This window comes from Pavona decussata, unplaced genomic scaffold, assembly GCF_977016875.1.
Source record: "Pavona decussata unplaced genomic scaffold, jaPavDecu1.1 SCAFFOLD_9, whole genome shotgun sequence".
NCBI classification, from domain to species: Eukaryota; Metazoa; Cnidaria; class Anthozoa; order Scleractinia; family Agariciidae; genus Pavona; species Pavona decussata.
In genome coordinates, this window is record NW_028145432.1 from 3,251,284 (window position 1) to 3,269,024 (window position 17,741).

At 38.6% G+C, this 17,741-nt stretch overlaps 3 protein-coding genes across 3 annotated transcripts; all 3 read right to left on the bottom strand.

Moving 5' to 3' along the window:
- Positions 1 to 1,062: 1,062 nt before the first annotated feature.
- Positions 1,063 to 4,305, bottom strand: LOC146488585 (uncharacterized). The gene is made up of 3 exons (XM_085116657.1): positions 4,179 to 4,305; positions 3,494 to 3,612; positions 1,063 to 3,385 (listed from the first exon to the last, which is right to left on the bottom strand). The coding sequence occupies exons 2-3, from the start codon at positions 3,567 to 3,569 to the stop codon at positions 1,476 to 1,478; spliced, it is 1,986 nt and encodes a 661-aa protein (XP_084972783.1). The 5' UTR covers positions 3,570 to 3,612; positions 4,179 to 4,305; the 3' UTR covers positions 1,063 to 1,475.
- A 3,928-nt stretch (positions 4,306 to 8,233) lies between these two features.
- On the bottom strand, positions 8,234 to 10,329 carry LOC146488586 (uncharacterized). The gene is made up of 3 exons (XM_085118684.1): positions 10,247 to 10,329; positions 9,798 to 9,895; positions 8,234 to 9,407 (listed from the first exon to the last, which is right to left on the bottom strand). The coding sequence occupies exons 2-3, from the start codon at positions 9,856 to 9,858 to the stop codon at positions 8,329 to 8,331; spliced, it is 1,140 nt and encodes a 379-aa protein (XP_084974810.1). The 5' UTR covers positions 9,859 to 9,895; positions 10,247 to 10,329; the 3' UTR covers positions 8,234 to 8,328.
- A 1,797-nt stretch (positions 10,330 to 12,126) lies between these two features.
- LOC146488587 (uncharacterized) lies at positions 12,127 to 15,949 on the bottom strand. The gene is made up of 5 exons (XM_085116045.1): positions 15,768 to 15,949; positions 15,150 to 15,274; positions 14,622 to 14,855; positions 13,690 to 13,737; positions 12,127 to 13,075 (listed from the first exon to the last, which is right to left on the bottom strand). Exons 1-5 carry the CDS (start codon positions 15,947 to 15,949, stop codon positions 12,864 to 12,866), a joined length of 801 nt encoding a protein of 266 aa, XP_084972171.1. The 3' UTR covers positions 12,127 to 12,863.
- Positions 15,950 to 17,741: the final 1,792 nt, after the last annotated feature.

The following is a 17,741-nucleotide window of genomic DNA, read 5'->3' on the forward strand; positions in this document are numbered from 1 at the left end:
AATTTGTTAATTGAGAATCGTTTTAAAAATTATTTTACGAATTTCGATCATTTTTGTTTTACATTTGTGTGTTTCATCTATCTCTAATTCTATTTACTGCTTGGCGGTGTATTACTTAAGCATTTCACGTAACACCGAAAATGAAGAGTTTTTTTAAAATGGTTTGTCTTTCGGCGAGCTGTGTTAATAAGAAGCTGCAATTTCCATTGTTGCAGTCTGTACCCTCTCCATTGCAGAATCGGTAACAATGCTTTATTCTGAAGTTTTTCATAGCTTACATTATTATGATATTTCAAGGTAGTCTTCGGTACAATCTTCACTGCAGCCAAACACATTTTGAAGTTCCCTCGACATCCCAAATTTCTCTTCGCGGCAATGCAAAGCTGGTCGAGCAACTTCTTTGCTAAGCTCTCGTTTTTACAGGCATTTATGTATACATCCCTTTCTTTGCCTCTTTCGAACTAATCTTTTATTACAATCTGTTATTTCAGTCCATAACGAAAAATAAAATTTATCGCGGAAAAATAGGTACATCAATGTGACTAACCACGTTTGAGATTCGCGCCAGATTCGGTGGACGGAGTGACGTCACAAAAAAGCGGTCAGGCTACTAAGTGTTATTCAAAATGACGACGGTCAATGTTGATATTACTGGAGAGGAATTTCGATGATCGGATGTACTTCAGGAACGGAGACAATCGTAAGCCGTGAACTCAACCCAGTGTGAACTTTTATTGGTGGTTTAAAAAAAATACACGTTTTCTGGAGTGACTTTCTCCTTTACGCTTGAGACATGGCATTCATGGAAGATATACATGGTCACACATTTATCCATTCTGGATATTGATAGTTTCTCTTGCAGTTTTATATTGTATTGACCTCACGAATTTTTAACTGTGCGTAAAAAAAGACTTGTTGTTATTGTTATTTATTGACGAAATTACACAAAAAGCTGGCGATTATTTAAAAACACCCTCAGACGAGATATGTTTGATGTAGCAACGTTGGTGTGGGTTCAATAGCTTAAGGCTAACATTACACCACACTTGCTGAAGATTTTTAATTGCTGATTCCTTTATTTCTTGAATTGTGGCAATAAAACGTCTGGATATTTCCTCTCTTCTTTTTCCTCTTCACCAGTTGAAACGTAAGGCATATCAAGTTTACGGTTAATAGAACATTAGCAATCAAGTCAGTCAATTCACCCCAAAAAGAGTCCATTATTGTTTCATTATTCAAACAAGCATACACGATACATATCAAAAATTATTTTACTTGGAAAAAGCGTGCTTTGATATATAATAACGTATATGATTACATGTACGACTGTGCTGTAGCGCTGCTTACAGTCACGCGTGGTGTCCTCTGTGTATAAAATACGTAGTGATAAGGACGAGAAGTGGAACAAAACTCTTGAAAATTTTGCGTTCGTTCGTGTGACACAGCTCGTGTTTTGAATATATCCTCCTACGCCACTAATGTACGCGATGAGGCTTGTGGTAGTAACTTGAATGTCTATGTGGAATCCTTTTTCTAAAGAACTTGTGCTTGGTACGCAAAAGTCGTTTCTTCTTTCTTGAAAGTTCCTTGTTTTCTTCAACGACAGCATTTGAAAGCTGACGTAACGTTTTCATCAGGCTCCTCACCTTTTCTTGAAGAATCCATAATTTTTTCATTGATGGTACCGTCTGCTTCTTAGAATAAGTGCTATCTGATTTCATCAACTTCAACATGGCTTTGATAGCAACTTCAACACTTTTTCTAGCCAGTGGGTCCTTCACCTTGTTAAATACAGCTCCGAGAACTCTGGATGCTTCCAGATAATTAGTGGTTTCAGTTTCACCAGTGTATGTTGAAGCAGCTTTGTTTTCATCGATTGCAGAAGAAGTGGCTTGTACTTTTGTTGTTGGCGAATTTGATCCAGGATTTACGTCCCCTAACGCTTCCTCGTTTAGAATTCGGTCGCTTCCTTTAACATTTCCAGGGATTTCTTGGTTTAGTATAGATGAAATGGAAAAAGTAGGCAAGGCTGATACCGTAGCTTTGTCTGTATGAACATCAAACATTCTTACGGGAGTATCTTTCGTCCCTGCAGCATCCATTTTAGGGTGATAGTCTGAGATGCTCGGTATAGTTCCACTTTTACCTATTTCACCGACATCAGGATCTAGTTTCACTCGATGGAACTCAGATCCTGATTCCTTGTTAAGAAGATTAATGTTATCGTTGTTGATTGTTTTCGTTATCTTCTGGGAAGTCTCCTGTGGGTTGTTTCCCGGATAAACATTACTGCCCTTAATTTGTGAGCTGTTATTTTCATTTCGTATCGTGTTGCCATTTTCAATACCGTTTATTATGTTCTCGATGTTTTTAGTGTCGACATCGATTGACAAATTGTCCCTGTTTTTCGGAAAGTCCACTAAGGAAACTTGAGGGGCTTTCTTATCAGAAATCGTTAACGGGAAGGAAAGATTAGTTTCAAAATTTTCCATCAATCTTGTGCCTTTTTCACCATCCTTTTCGGAATGCATTTTGTTGGTTTTAGGTTGACTACGTTCTCTCAAGGTGTTTTCGATTTTTCCTATTGTCAACGAGTCCATTTTGACAGGTTTAATTTGAGTGCTGTTAACTTTGTCCATTTCGTATATGTCTTTTAACTTGTCAACCAGCAATGACAGCAAAAGCTTTGTAACAGCATCTGATTTTCTACCTTTCTTCTTTTGCCTGGTTTTAGTGTGATGTCTCGATCGCAAATTGGATAAATCTTTTAGATTATTCAGCTCATCGGTAGGTAGATCATTAAAAACCATCTTTTCATTCGGTGGAAGTGGAAGTCCAAGACCCGGCTTTCCTAATGATCCAGTTAACGCGGAATTTCCAGGGGTTTGAGGGGAAAGTGAACTTTCTTCCACTGGATTGTTATAATTGGTTACACCACCCGAATAAGCCAAACTTTTGAGATCGCCGAACATCAAGTCTGAAAGAACATCTTTTGTTAGTCCATTAGGTCCTGTTAATGGATTTCCAGCTATATTTCTTAGATAGCTCGCATCAACTCCTAAAGGTCGTCCAAAGCTAGTCTCGGGCGCTACTCTGCTGGTCTGTTGAACGTATCGGCTGGTGAGGGGAACCTGTTGTCCTGTGGTAGCTTGCTCAATGGCTGTATTCTGGGGTAATGCGCGAAGCTGTTGACTGAGCTGATTCAGTTGGTCAATTTGGTCCTCAACCTGTTGTGCGGTGACCTCAGTACCTGCCCCTGGAAGTCCATTGAAGGCTAGCAAGGATGGGTTATTGTTTGTCACTCTGCCTGATATTGGCATTTGTCGGACCCTTGGTGGAAGAATGAATTGCCGAGCAACCTCATTAGAAGAACTATCATTCTGATCTGCGGTGAGAATAAAATGAAATCAGTGTTATGACAGCGCATATTACATAAAATGTTGTCGCTGGGACATCATACAGCAATATGTTCGAAGGGGAAGCTGTAACATACCGGCTGTAGTCATGGATGACCCGTCAACAACCCACAGCAATAGCATAAGGAAGAATTTGTATCTTGTGGCTGTCATCTTTTGTTGAGAATAACCATATGTTGGTTACGGTCTCCGTCAGCTATGAGAAAACAGATGACAAGAAACAAAGTTTGGTATGTGTGTAATAGAGATGTCAGGAAGTCTAATTAAAAAACAAGAGCAGTCAATAACCCGATCTCCAGCTGAAAAAATCGTTCGAAATGGCCCTGGCATGTAACGACAAAGTGGAAGAGTATAACAACGGCTTTATGCGACAGTTTCTCCATCTTCACGTTAATGTTCAGATTTACACGAACTGATTTTCATGTCTGGCTCATAACAGGTACTTCATAAGGACCCTCTTCAAAGGTCATCATACAAGCAGGGTGTTTAAGCTATGGGTCAAATAGGATTACCATAATTTCACATTTCTGGCAAGTGTCATGCGTCAAACTGATTCAGAAAAATACTTAAATTCGTCTCTTGATTTTTGTTGGTTAGCTTTCTGTTAACAAAGAATTTTAGGGAAGAAAATTAGTTTGCCCTTCTGTTACTCTTTGGTTTACTGCGTTCTACAGTATTTCCGAATAAAGACAAAACGAAGCCAACCCAATGAAACACTACCTGGTAGCGCAAAATGATTCTCTGTGAAACTGAGTAGCTTACCTTGTACTGCTGTCACTTTCTGGCATTTCTGAAGTTGAAAGCCAGTAATGTTTCGATTTTTTTCATTCTACAGAAACCAAAACAATTCTGTGAAATATTCACTTCCTTGTTCGATCTTCAAGATTTCGATGGAATTACGTCAAACTTATTTTGGCACTGATAAATATTTAACAAACTGAAAGGGTTTGAACAAAGAAAAACTGTTGTACCAAGTGACCGTTTGTGCGCGTGAAAGAGCTCCTGGTTCAAGTGCTGCGCAATATTACCAACAATAGAATACCAGCATGCAAGCGCAAATTTTCGTGAATTTCATTTGCGCAACTGATTTTTTGTTTATTTAGTTATTTGCTTGTTGGGTAGACTAATAATCATAATATGAATCATGAAGCTGAAAATGCAATACAGTGTAAGCTTGTGTATTTAGATGTTAACTGTGATCAAAATAACTGAAAATATTTTTCGGACCAAATCAAGTACCCGTACGCCTAATTTTCACACTAAACTAAAATAGTAGAATTATGTGACTATCGACATATGTCACATATGATCCTAGCTTATGGCTCTCCACGAGTTCTCAACAGCTTAGCGATTGGAGCATCAGACCAATGTGCGGAAGGTCATGGGTTCAAATTCCGTCTGGTACAATTTTAAAAGATTGCAGTATTTTTATCCATAGTAGAATATTGTTGATATTGTTGTACATAGTTTTAACCTCTGTAGCTTTCATAGAAAGTTACAGTGAATAATAGACTAGGATCTTACCTAAGTTTACAGTGAATAATAATGGTCAAAGAAGAAGTAAGAAGTGGTGAGGAGACCTTTAGAAACCCCCGGGCTCAAACTGAGAGGTCTCCTCGGAGATATGTTTAGACTGTAAGACTGTAGTCAGAGGGCCACAAGTTCATTAGCGTTGTTTACTATTTAGTGCTACCCTCTTTAAATAAAGGATTTACTTACTTACATGTTCTTACTTTTCTTACAGTACGCTTTAAATCTTTGTCTTTCAGTCTCGGTTTTTAAACTTTATTGCCAACGTTTTACAGTTAGCCCTTCATTACACAAAAACGTTACCCTTCTTCAAACATACGACTAGCTATTGACGCCCAAAGCCATGGATTGAAAAAATACCTCGTGCGAAAAGAGAAAGTCATTTTCCAGCTATGATTGTGACAGTAACAGCCTAAGGACATTAAACAGTTGTGTTTTATCGAAAATCCTGAATGTGAGCCTTACGGCGACCTTAGCCAATCATCTTTTCGAACACGTGTGAAAAATGTCAATTCTATGTTCACCACACCTCTTGTAGTACCTTTTGCAATGCGGTCACTGAGTTCGATAGTATCAGCGGAGAATACAGCTATTTTAACAAAGGTTGTCCGAAAAAGCGTACGCAACAATGCCGAAAGGTGGTCTGGAAAATACCCAATAAATTTCAATAAAATCTCAGAATCCATATTGCCCGCCATTTCTTCACTGTACGGTCGTATGGGTTCTGTTCTGAGCTTTAATTGAAATTTATTGGGTATTTCCCAGACTACCTTTCGACATTGTTGCGTTCGCTTTTACGGTTTTTTGAACAACCTTTGTCGAAACAGCTGTATGATCGACAAAGTCACGTAAGACACCTCGAGTGGGCCTCACAACCTGAGTTCCTATTGTCAAGCCAAACGGTGATCTCAAAATTTGCGGTGACTTCTCTGTAACCATTAACATTTTTTTGTCCTGGAACTGAATACCCTGTATCAACCTTTAAAGGGGCTGTGTCACCAATTTTTAGTGTCTCCCTTTGAACAGCCATTAAACATATTTTTGTGAATGGAAACGTTAAAATAATAGTCCAATTTTGTTAACAGTTACTCTGTTAGTGCAAAGGAACTAGTATTAGTTAGCTTTGGCTGCAAATGGCCAGGATGGAACTGGATTACAACTTGAAAAAATTGGCCAGTCTTTTCAAGTTTTTTCCCTATGTACTAGGAGCGATCACTAGAAACTGCTTTTGGTTTTTTTTTTCTTTATGAAATCATTTGATATTTTCTTCTTGGTGTTCTAAGAGCGATTTACTTTTGGAGCAAAGGTTCTTTGTCAAGCGTTTGTGCAGTTTTAACCCAAACATAGTAAAAAAAACCTTGACAATGCTCCTTTAAGAGAAAGATTTACCAGGCTCAGCAGTATTGGACATCTTTGTGGAAAGAAGGAGAAAGAAAATGCCACATTTTAAAATGTTGGCCCACTTCTGGGAAAACATTTCATCACCGTCAGTCACATTCGTGTTTGCGGGTTTGAGTCATAAGATTGCTCTTTTATCGTTAAAGGAAATAGGTATAGGTAACAAAGTGTCGGTGAAATAACCTGGCAGCGTTTTCATTATCTGTTGTACGAGTTTGACCTGCCAAACTTTCATCTATTATAAACTAGTCCCCAGAGCCGCCTGGTCCTCTTAGCCGCCAGAGGCTGGGAACGAAGTCCCCACCGGCTAAGAGGGAAAAGAGGCTCTGGGGACGAGAATGATCTAAACCAAAAAATATATTATAGCACCATCATTTGACGTTACCGACACTTTTATTATCCAATTCTTACTAACTATGGTGAAATTTAGTCACAGAAACGCGTTACCCTCTTACAATGCAACATTTTATTTCTCCTTGATTTTCCCTAAAAAAATTAATTCCTTTAGCTAAGATTCTGTCATGAAGGCGCGTCACAATTCAAACTTATTTATTATAATAATCAAAACCGCAATACACCACCTAAAAATATCACTTGTACAACATAACCGAATGTTACCGGGGCATTTTCTCTCTTGGTAATTTCGAACTGATCTACCAAGAATCAACGAAACCATTGAGACACCTGAAAGCTCACGAAAAGCTCACTAGGCTTAAAATGTTCACATAATTTCGTGTTTGCTAAAAACACAACCACAAGGTAAAAATGAAAGAATTGAGGTGAAATAGATAGGAAAGGATTGTGAGTTTGGTATGTGCGATTCAATTTTAAGCGGAGAGATGTTGTTACTTTGTTTAAGTCAGACTGTCAATATCACGGTCGGTGACGCTATGTTTGAATAACCTGATTGCCGGTATCTGGACGTCGGACGAAAACCTCTTGTGAGAGGGTTTCCCAGGTAAATTTGGGTATTTCAGCCCTTGACATACTGAAAGTATAGACATGCGAGCATGAGTTATCCTGTGATGCATGATGGTTTATGAATGGACTAACTTGAATGGGCAGGGAGTGATAACATCAAGCAGGTACGTGCAAAGAGATAAAACAAGTTGTCATAGCCCGTTCCAACTCTGCTCTTCTAAGTCAGTTGTAGTCCCGGGGGAACTCTGGATTTCAAGGAAGGAGATGATCGAAGGATTTTTTGATTGATTGAAATTTTCGATTCCGGGATCTTTTTGCGTAGGATAAATTTGACAAGTATTTTTTGGTGTAGCTTAATTTAAGTAGGGATGTTTTTGTGGGTATTCAAAACAATCTGAAGATTCGTGATAGTGGCCGCGTAATTCTGCGAATAACTGAAGTACAACCAAACTTGTTTTGCGCCGGTACATTGTATCTGTTTCATAAGACCAGGAGTTAATTTTTGGTCCAGGGATATTTTTGGGTTTTGATTTTTGCCCCCATTCGATTAGCCTGTGTACAGCCGCCCGCTCTCCAAAAAAATCTCCGATTTTGTTTGGAGGGGAGCAGGCGGCTGTACACGGGCTACCATTCAATCATCCCGTCACTTGAAATCCAGAGTACCTCCCCTCCCATGGGGTTGTAGTGCACTCTTCACCAAACAGGTTTTTCATTATTCTGTGAGGTAACTGTACGAGTGACTAGAAACAGACGTTGAAGCTACTAGACTCAGTTGTAGTTGCTAGCCTTAGTTGTAGGTGAAATGCCATTTAAAATTTGTTGGAGAATATTGAATTTGTTGTTGCATTGCATTACAACGGGTTTACAACAGGACTTTACAAGATTAAAGGAGTTTAAGTTTATTTCAAAATTACTTTATGTGACTTAATTTAGTCGCATTTGAGCGCTAAATGGAAATTCATACATTATCCGATAGAGCTTTTTATAAAGAAATACTCAATCTTTCTTATAACGTCAGTTATGCTGAATTCGTCTTATCAATTTTTTATGTATTTTCAATTTCTTAGCTCTTCTGCGTTCGTGACAACGCGTCACCAGGTATTAATCGTATGATGCGTGGCTTAGTTTCTTGAATGGCATTTATCTTCTGAGCACTGCTAACTGTGTAGCCCTTACTTTCAGATGAGACTGATTCAGAGGCCGTTTTTTTGGCTTTGTGACTTGATCGCTCTTTCTTTTTTTGTGAAGTAGTTTCTCCCCTTCTAGAGAAAGACCCAGTTCCCATTAAACTACTTGGTGTTCTTTCCATTCCATTCATCATACCCATTCCGTTCATCATACGCGTGCCCTGCATTCCGGTAAACATTCCATTCATGCCTCGCATTCCATTCATTCCAGTCATGGGTTTTAGTCCGTTTTCGCTCTCCATAAGGTTAATTACTCCAGCGCTGTGTTGTCCACCGAATGACAGTCCAGGAACGTTGCTCATTCCTCCTCCGAAATTAGAGTAACCATTGTTCTGTCCTTTCCTGTCCCCCACAATTTGAGAGAGGCTGCCAAACATCAATTGCTCGAACGTGTTGGGATGCATTGACTGTTCATTGTTTCCTCCCTTATTCATTGGTATCTGGATTGGTTTTATTTCACTCTCACCCGTGTCATCCTGCATCCCATTTGGCATATTGTGCTGTACATCGTCCTGCATATTTTCTTGCATGTTAGGTTGCATAGAATCCTGAAGGTTGTTTACCATGTCACTTTGCATGTCATGCAAGGGTGATGTTGGGTTTATGTCACCATTAGATGACTGTTGGACTATCTCAGTCTGCAATGGAGTAACTCTTCGACCGTTGACTCGGATGTCACTGGTCAACTGATTCATGATTGCTTGTAGTCTCTGTTGCGACAATCCTCCAGCTCCGTTAGCATATGATGCTAATGCAGGATAATTACTCCATGGTATTCGTCCAAGTTGATCTTTCAGCCTGGTCTTTATCATAGAGCTGCTCGCTTCTTGAAACGCCAAATGTTTACGAGATGGTGTTTTCTCTTTGATTGGTTCCTGCTTGATCCTAAGAATTCTGTGCTTTGCCTTCCTCTGAATCTTATTGGTGCTTCCACGACCTTGGGTATGAGAGGATTCTGATAAAGAGAAGGGTGGATTTTTAGTCATACTGAAGAAAATAATTTAGATTTCTATGATTATTTTGTCTTCAATAATGTATGACTGCAGCTCTTGTCTTGAGGTAATAATTTACTGTGGCATTAAAATTATAACACTGCATAGAGATTTTATACAAAATGAAGTGATGTCAAGGCGTGTTTCCGCAGATTAATAACTCAAGCCGAATAGATAATGGGTTTGAGTAGTATCAGGGTCGTCTCTCTAATGGCTTTCTTTGGGTCGAAAGAAATTTGGAACACGCCAAACAGTTTTAACTAAAACAGACACGGCATTTCATTCGGAGTTACAGCACAGTTAGAATGTACCAAAGTAAATAAAAGTTACAATTTATTGACTTAAGTATTGACCTGTTATTTGGAAACAGGGGAGTGTTACCAACAGAATGAAAACGAAGGCACATGTGGTCATCGCGACGTCGCGGTATTTCACCAGTGAAAGCGAGTCTCTGCAAGGAAAGTTTAAACGGGGAATGTGTGAAAGATTATTTCACCTATTTATATCTATAGTTTCTTGTATAATTTTTACGCTATAGATTAAAAGGAAATATAAAGGAAAGAAACTCATCATCATTTTTATTGTTACATTCCCGCCTGTAGTATGCTCATGATATAAGTTTTGTTTCCTTTATTTGGCTTAGGGAGCTAGCTGATTGTGGTGATGAGATGATATGTCTTACAACTTAAAACAACATGCAATTGATATTACTTTTATACAGCTATGTACCAGCATCCCTAACGTGACTATAGAAAGTCAAAGAGGATGCACCATATAACTTGTGAGACAGCTGTTATCTTACCAAATACCCTTTCCCAGTTTATGTTTAGAAACAGCGACAGTTCCTTCGTTTAGTCGTCTTGATCTGCTTTACTACTTCATCTAGCTATCTATTATTAAACATTACGAAAACCTCGAGTACTTGTTCACAAGAGTATTTTGCTGGTGTTTGGCGTAACCTCTACGCAAGAACAAACAGAAAATTAATCGATCTGTTTTAGGTATTTATTTCTTTAAAGGATCCTAGTCACCCTCGGTGCTTTGCGCAGCTCGACAATTAATGATATTCGCCATTTCCTCTTATTCGAAATTAATTTTTTTTCCTTAGTGAATTGAATTGTCTTCTCCGTTAGTTGTTGTCAGAAATCGTGGCGTGATCAAAAACACCTCGCCCTTCCTCCACTGAGGCTGAATGTGACTCTGGTTCCAAGTGTTGACTGCTCTATGTGGCAATTTTGAGGCACTTTGGTGATTTTGTGGAGCTGTTCTCAAGAAAGATAAGGTACGTGCGATTGGTTTTCATAAAAAAAACAGCAACAGCATTTGTATGGGCGCTGTCCATTTGTCAGAACTGGCCGGCCAGACCAGTCAATTCGTAAACGGAATGTATCAATTTGAAGGATAAGTTTTATCCTAGTCCTTTGAATTTCTTCAAAATAGCGCGTGCCATTTTCGGAGTGATTATTTTTAAGAACCATCCCGTCAAATTTACACCGTGATTTTATTTACAGCCTGGCCGGCCAGACCGGCCAGTTCCGGCAAAAGAAAAGCACTTATATGTGATGCTTTTCCTAAGACGTGAGGGTGTGTTTAAAACTCCTTGACAACAATGCAGCAGTATCAGTTAATTTCTCGCTAAAATTATCTGAATAAGTATTAACCACGAAAAATATGATTCACAAGCTTTTTCCGGTTAGAAAGAAAAAGAAAGCAGGCGAAGACGTCTTACAAAATTTATCTAGTTTCGTGACAAAATGATGTCTCGTTTTGTCTTTGTTGATCAGTTTTCGGATCAGTAATTGTGTTCATGCGCGCGAGTTACACCACGTACTGACATTATCCATGTAGCTGGACAAATCACACCACACCCTTAATCTTTGCCATTGTACAACCTTGGTTTGAGTCAATAACTCAGTGTCTTTTCTGCATATTTTGTATAAAGTGTTAGAAGTACATGTGCGTATGTACAGTCGCCCTCCTCTGCAGAGAGTCCTTCAGAGGAAAAGGAGCGAAAACAAGAAAAGTGAAGAAAAATGGAAATGAAAAAAGTGGTGTCCAAGTGTCTGCTTGAGGGCGAAAGAGAGAGATTCTCTGCGGATGAGAGAGTATGTACAGTACTCTTTTTTGCACTTAAAATTTGTGCTTCAAATGTGTGGTAACCTTAATTATTTAACTGTAAGAATAAGTTTCACTCCAAAGGATGTGGCTCCTGTTCAGTCATTCACCAGTTCACATGTGTACACAACTAAGCTTCTTTTACTCACGGATGTAAACGAGGATGAATGGCAAACTAAGGCCAGCTCGTACGACGGGTTCATTATGCAACTGGCGTCAGATGATTCCAGGCGGACCAGACGGATTCGTTTGGCAAAGCATTAGGCTTTAATTTTCCTCAGGAGTCAATAATGCTTAGTCTTTATTAAAAAAAAAAAAACAGTACATAGTTATGTGCACTTGAGCATCCTAATTGCAGCTTGTTGTACTTCATCAACTATTTTGTAATTTAGCGTAACTCGAGAAATCCACTGAGAGTACTTCTAATAAAAAGTTACTTTACGTTTTTCTAGTGAGAAATTTAAATTTCTCTCTCTTTCGCCCTCAAATAGAATTGGAATAACGAGAGTAAAATAAAATAAATAAATAAATAAATAAATCGCTTTATTTAAGTGTCAATGTCTTTAGCGCAGAGCACTACAGTAATTGGGACACTTTCCAAATCGAATTGGAATTTAGAAGTGTTGGTTTTTGAGGAGAGGGGAAAACCGGAGTACCCGGAGAAAAACCTCTCGGAGCAAGGACGAGAACCAACAACAAACTCAACCCACATATGACGCCGAGTTCGGAGATCGAACCCGGACCACATCGGTGGGAGGCCAGAGCTCTCACCACTGTGCCATCCCTGCTCACCTGTGTGTTTGAAGTTATTTAATTATTGAATAAATCAGCTAAAAATAACGACCCCGTCAGGAATCAAACCTGGAATCCCCAGTGACTCGTGGTGAGATGCCTTACCACTGGGCCAAAGAGTTCAGATCAGTGTGGTCTTCCATGCAGACTGGTTAAAATCGGGGGAAAAAAAACTGAAAATCAACTTCGATCCGAATATTTTGTAGTATTTGGACTATTTATTTTGTTGTGCTTTCTGTAAAGAAGCTGTTATTGTGGTTGTCTATCTTTCTGATGCCAACGCCATGTAGCATGCAAACGTAGGAGTTGTCAAAACTACCGAAACCTTGGAAGCCGAAAGGAAATAAGATGTAGAATAACCCTTAAGCCTATGGAGAATGTTCTGCTGTGATTGATATGCGAAACTGCCTCACGTTTCCTTTATTTTGTACTGTTGAAGTATGCGATTGTATTTGAACGCCCACTCTTTATTATAAACTGACAAGGAATAAGACAATACAGAAGTGTGTGCATTATGGTATTTGCTTGTCTGAGTCTGTAAAAAGTGGGTAATAAAGAAACCATTTATCCACATCGGGTTTTTTGTTTTCTCTGTTGAGCACTAAGAGAGGCTTTCCAGTGAGGTAAGAAACCCCGTTCTCAGTGGCTGTTGTTTTCTCTGGAATTCCATTTGCGTCAACCAATACTGGAGCTTCTGCTATGGCTACGGCCTCTGTGGCATCATCTAAACAGGGTGAAAACTAAAATAAATATACAAAATGACCATCACTTTAGAACATACAGATTACCCGGAATTAGAGGTACACTTTAAAAGCGGCGTGCGGTGGTGTAATATTAAAGCAGTTCGCATGCTTCAAAGAGCCGCTTAGCCGTTACAAATGGAGAAATCTCAGGGCCGTGAGGGATTGAAGCAGGAAATGCTATTTTGCACAACTTAGAAAAAGTGAGTGGCAAAATACTCAATGGGCGAACATTATTTTCGATCTTTTATTATTTTCACCGATCTGAATCTCATTACATAATGAAACATAAAAAGAAATCTATAATGCCCATTCGGTTGGTAGATGCACGACACTTTCGTAGCAATGCTATCACGAAATTTATCATCAATAAGAGGAAAGTTAAAAAAAAAATACTTCGATTTGTTAAATTTTGGTGGGTGAGTCACTAAAGACACATTGGTAAAGGGGAAACGATAAATGGGTTCGATTCCTATCCTGGACTCAGATCTTTATTTGCAACCCCGTGTGTATGCTCCGCGGGCAAACGCAAAGTGAACCTGAGTGTCAGTCAATTTCATCACCGTAAGCCAAAAGCGGAAATAGAGGCTCGGGATACCTGTTACTTCTTGGTCATTGCCCATGCTGCTCTCTTCCTGTGAATATCCTAGCAATGATATGTCATTAGTTCTATTTATTTGCCTTTTTGCCCAAGTACCAAATTGGTATTTCCTTTTAAATTAGGCAATGTTTTCATGCAGCACAATTTTCCTAGGGTCATTCTCAGAGTATGTAAAAGGGTAGTTTTTCTGCACCACTATCTTCGCTCTAAAGCATTTTCCGACTAGCGCTGTCATGGATTACTTGGCCGAAGACCGATAAACGAGCCATTTTGTCCACAAAACACCCACAATCCTATACACACACATGTGCGTATGTACGAACCCACCTAGATGGACATTCACAATCGAGATTGTTGCCCGTCGTGCATTTTTCAGGACAATTGGTGACATATCACACAGGCGCTCTTTAATATAGACGCAATTACTGAATTACGTTTTCATACGGCGTTTTTCGGAGAGGACTTTACTGTTGTTTTTAAACACAGCACCATGATTTGGAAAGTCTTCACTGAAGTATTCAACAAAGGAACGCATAGACTCCAATTGTTACGGATGAAGGAACAAATTTGCATTTGAGAAAGACGAGGCTCGCCTTTGCCTATCGTGGCCTTTGTATGGGTGAAAATGTTGTTTACGGATGTTTTTCTCAGAAATATCCCTTATTAGCGCCTTAGTGGGCAAAACTATTGATACACCTCTGAAGAAAAAGTAGAATCAAGCCCGACAAATCTATATTTATGTGAATCCAGTTCTCCAAAGTCTATTTGTATTTGCAATGAAAGGTTATTTCTTGCCCGACATGTATCCCGAACGGGCGTTTGTACCCAGTCCTCAGAACGATACGTTGCGACTAGCAAATCATCGTTAATACAATACTTGACCCAAAATCAGAAGGAAGGTGCTTGATGACAGCTAAAATATAGCATACCTGTTGAGTTGTTTTCTCTCCAGTCCATTTTGTGCTCTTTAGTTGTTGTCTCGTTTGTGCCATTTAAAAGGCCATCTCCGATCTCCTGGCCGTTCTTAATGGCCTCTGTTTGGTTGTCCAAATCATCAAGGAGTTTGACTATGTCGTTATTACCTAAGTTTCTTGGAGGACGTTCCTGCTCATTACTTAAGGACTGCTCATATCCAGATTTGGAGTCACCATCGCTTAGGGGGACTGTATAATTCAAAAAATAATCAGGATCACTTAAACCGGCAGTTAATTAGGGCAGTAAGTGACATTTTTTAATGGTTAATAACTATTTATAGGACTTGTCGTTTGTTTCAATTTGTACATAACACAATCAACAGTGATCATTTTACACAATCACATTCACATATAACAACCGAGCTCAATAATTTATATATCTGAAAAATGAAATGGCGAGAGTCGTTTCCATAATTTAACTACTGAGACCCATTCCTGTCATTCCTTGTAACTTAAATTTGAAACGTTTTAGCTTGTACTTACCAAGATCTACAGCAGCCGTTGACACAATTACAATAAATGCTAAGAAAACCAACACTTTTTGAGTTTCAGCTGCACTCATGAAAGGTTCTATGTTTGCTTTACTTAGAAGCACGACTTGTTCATTCCTGTAACATGAAACACAAGCTTAGTTTATACATACCTACCTAAACCTCATCCAAACTACTGCAAATTAAGGGACAATTTTACCACCTAACTTAATTTCTAAAAACACAGGCTGTTCTCTATTCTATAAATGGAAAACCCCATAATCCCGACTTATGCACTTTTCCCTAATCAGTAAGTAAACATCCTTTGTAGCTGTCGATAAGGTATTTCACAGACTGAATGCCTGGAGTAATTTTCATAATTGTGGTATTGTTTAAATAACAAATAATTTAGTTTTGTTTATAGTTACTTAATTTGTATTCCTTGTTTGTAGATCAGTACAAAAAGGAATATGAATATAATATAATAAAAATGCGTGGAGACGACATTAGCTATTAAGTCACACTTGTTTGCACCGACAAGACATTCCCATTCAAGCTTGGGTTTGGTTGAGAAGGTGGCAAAAAGACGAAAGCACATTTAAACTCGTGGAAATGACACCAAAATCATGACCTTTTTTTACAGCTTTTAGGAACTTGTTCTTGAGTGTTTTTGAAGCATTTGAGTTTTATATAAACACCATAGTCACCATGAGCATCAAACAAACCAAAAAAGCCAGGTCTCTTCACCACCGCTTTAAAGAGGACATTTGTAAGTAATAAATTGGTAATAAACGCTGCGACAGGTAGAAACATGTCGTCAGTTGCTGATCAACCCCGACGCTGTGCTTCGAATCTGACTGTACCAAATTCTTATTTTAGTCCCAAAAAATAGCATTTCATATCGCCTGCTAAAGTTAAGCAATAAGCGATGAACAAAATTTGATAGAAATCTTATGGAAAATTGGAAGAAAATTTTGAACTGTTCATCAATTACCAATTGAAAAGAACGAAGCATGGGGAGTTGTTTTTAAACACGCTTTTCCTAAGAGGCCAGGCTACGTACAAATTCATTTTAAAGTTCGTACATTATAGAATGGGACTGACCTATATATTTAGATCAAACAAGTCCTCAAAGGAGAAACGCAACCGATAAAATGCACTCCAAATCACTTTCAAACATTATTTGTAAGCCCTTCACTAATGAAAGTCTAAAATCTTAAATTCAGCTCTCGCAAATGCTATCTTGATCCGAGATCTATCGCAGCCTTAACCTAAAAACAACAACAGGAAATAATTTGTCTTACTTGTACTTCCGGTGCCTCCCCAAAGTTGCTGGTGTTATGGTTTTAACAATTCTCTATATCGGCAGGTGACAAGCACCACAGATGATACGGGTGAGAAGATCTCTATTAGTACCGTGTTTATGGCGGGAAAATGGACGGGTTAGTTTACAAACACAGGAAAACATCGACAGTCTTTAGATCACAGTTTTATGATGGGATAATAAAAACAGAACGAAAGAAAAGCCTGGTTGAAAACATTATGGAGAGGTCAAGTATTCCCGAGAATGCCATCCATCATGCATGTCCACACTCTGTTGCTCCGATAAGATACAGCACGACAGAATGTTTGTTTATATAGTGTGCAGGATAGAGTTCAGAACTCGCGCTGCCTGTGTCTATTGAAATTCAAGGTGTTCGCTCAAAATATGAGAGAAAATAGAATCAAAACCGCATTCTATGGAATTACTGAATTTTAGCACACACAAATAGAAGAGGCAAGAAATCCTGCCAACTCTCTGGATGTAAAAAATAGTTAAGGTGGCTGACGCCGGTACAGTAAAAATCCTTGAGTAAGAACCTGAATTTTAAGAACCTGTTAGGCTAAAATTTCTAATTTAGACATCCTTTAAATGAGAACCTGTTAAGCCTTAAATCTAAATCAGGTTCTTTTTCGATAAAATTGATTTTTAAGACTTAGAATTTATAAGTAAAATTAAATAAGCTCTCAGGCATAGGAAAAGGCCAACATTTCACAAAACATCTCTTTGTTTTGACGGTAATAAAGAAGACGATTTACAGTGCACACATTATGGCACTACTATAAACAGAAGACAGTACCACTAGATTCTTCCAGCCACTATCCTATTTTGTTATCAAGAAAATAAGAACCTGTGTAAAAAGCTATATAGTCTACATTTGTGTTAAGCACCACTTATATAAGAACCTAATGAGGCTAACTTGGAAAAATACAGGTTCTTACTCGCGGGTTTTTACTTTACCTATTACTTTCTAACAGTTACACGTTGACGGATCGATGCTATTCTTGATCAGTTGATACAACAATAATGACACCAAAACAATGTATTACTATTGGTGAACAACTTATGGTCATATTCTTCACATTATGGGTTACCATAACAACAGTATGACCCGTAAAAAACGCCCCTAATTTTACATTTAAGTGGTTATAACCTAAAATCGAGCCCGGTGACTCCCATTCCTTATTATGGGTCTGTAATCAAATCTTTAAATGCAGTGTTTTTGCCAAGTTTAAAAAATTCTATCAGAAGGGTTCAGAACCACCTTAAATTTACATGGCTCTG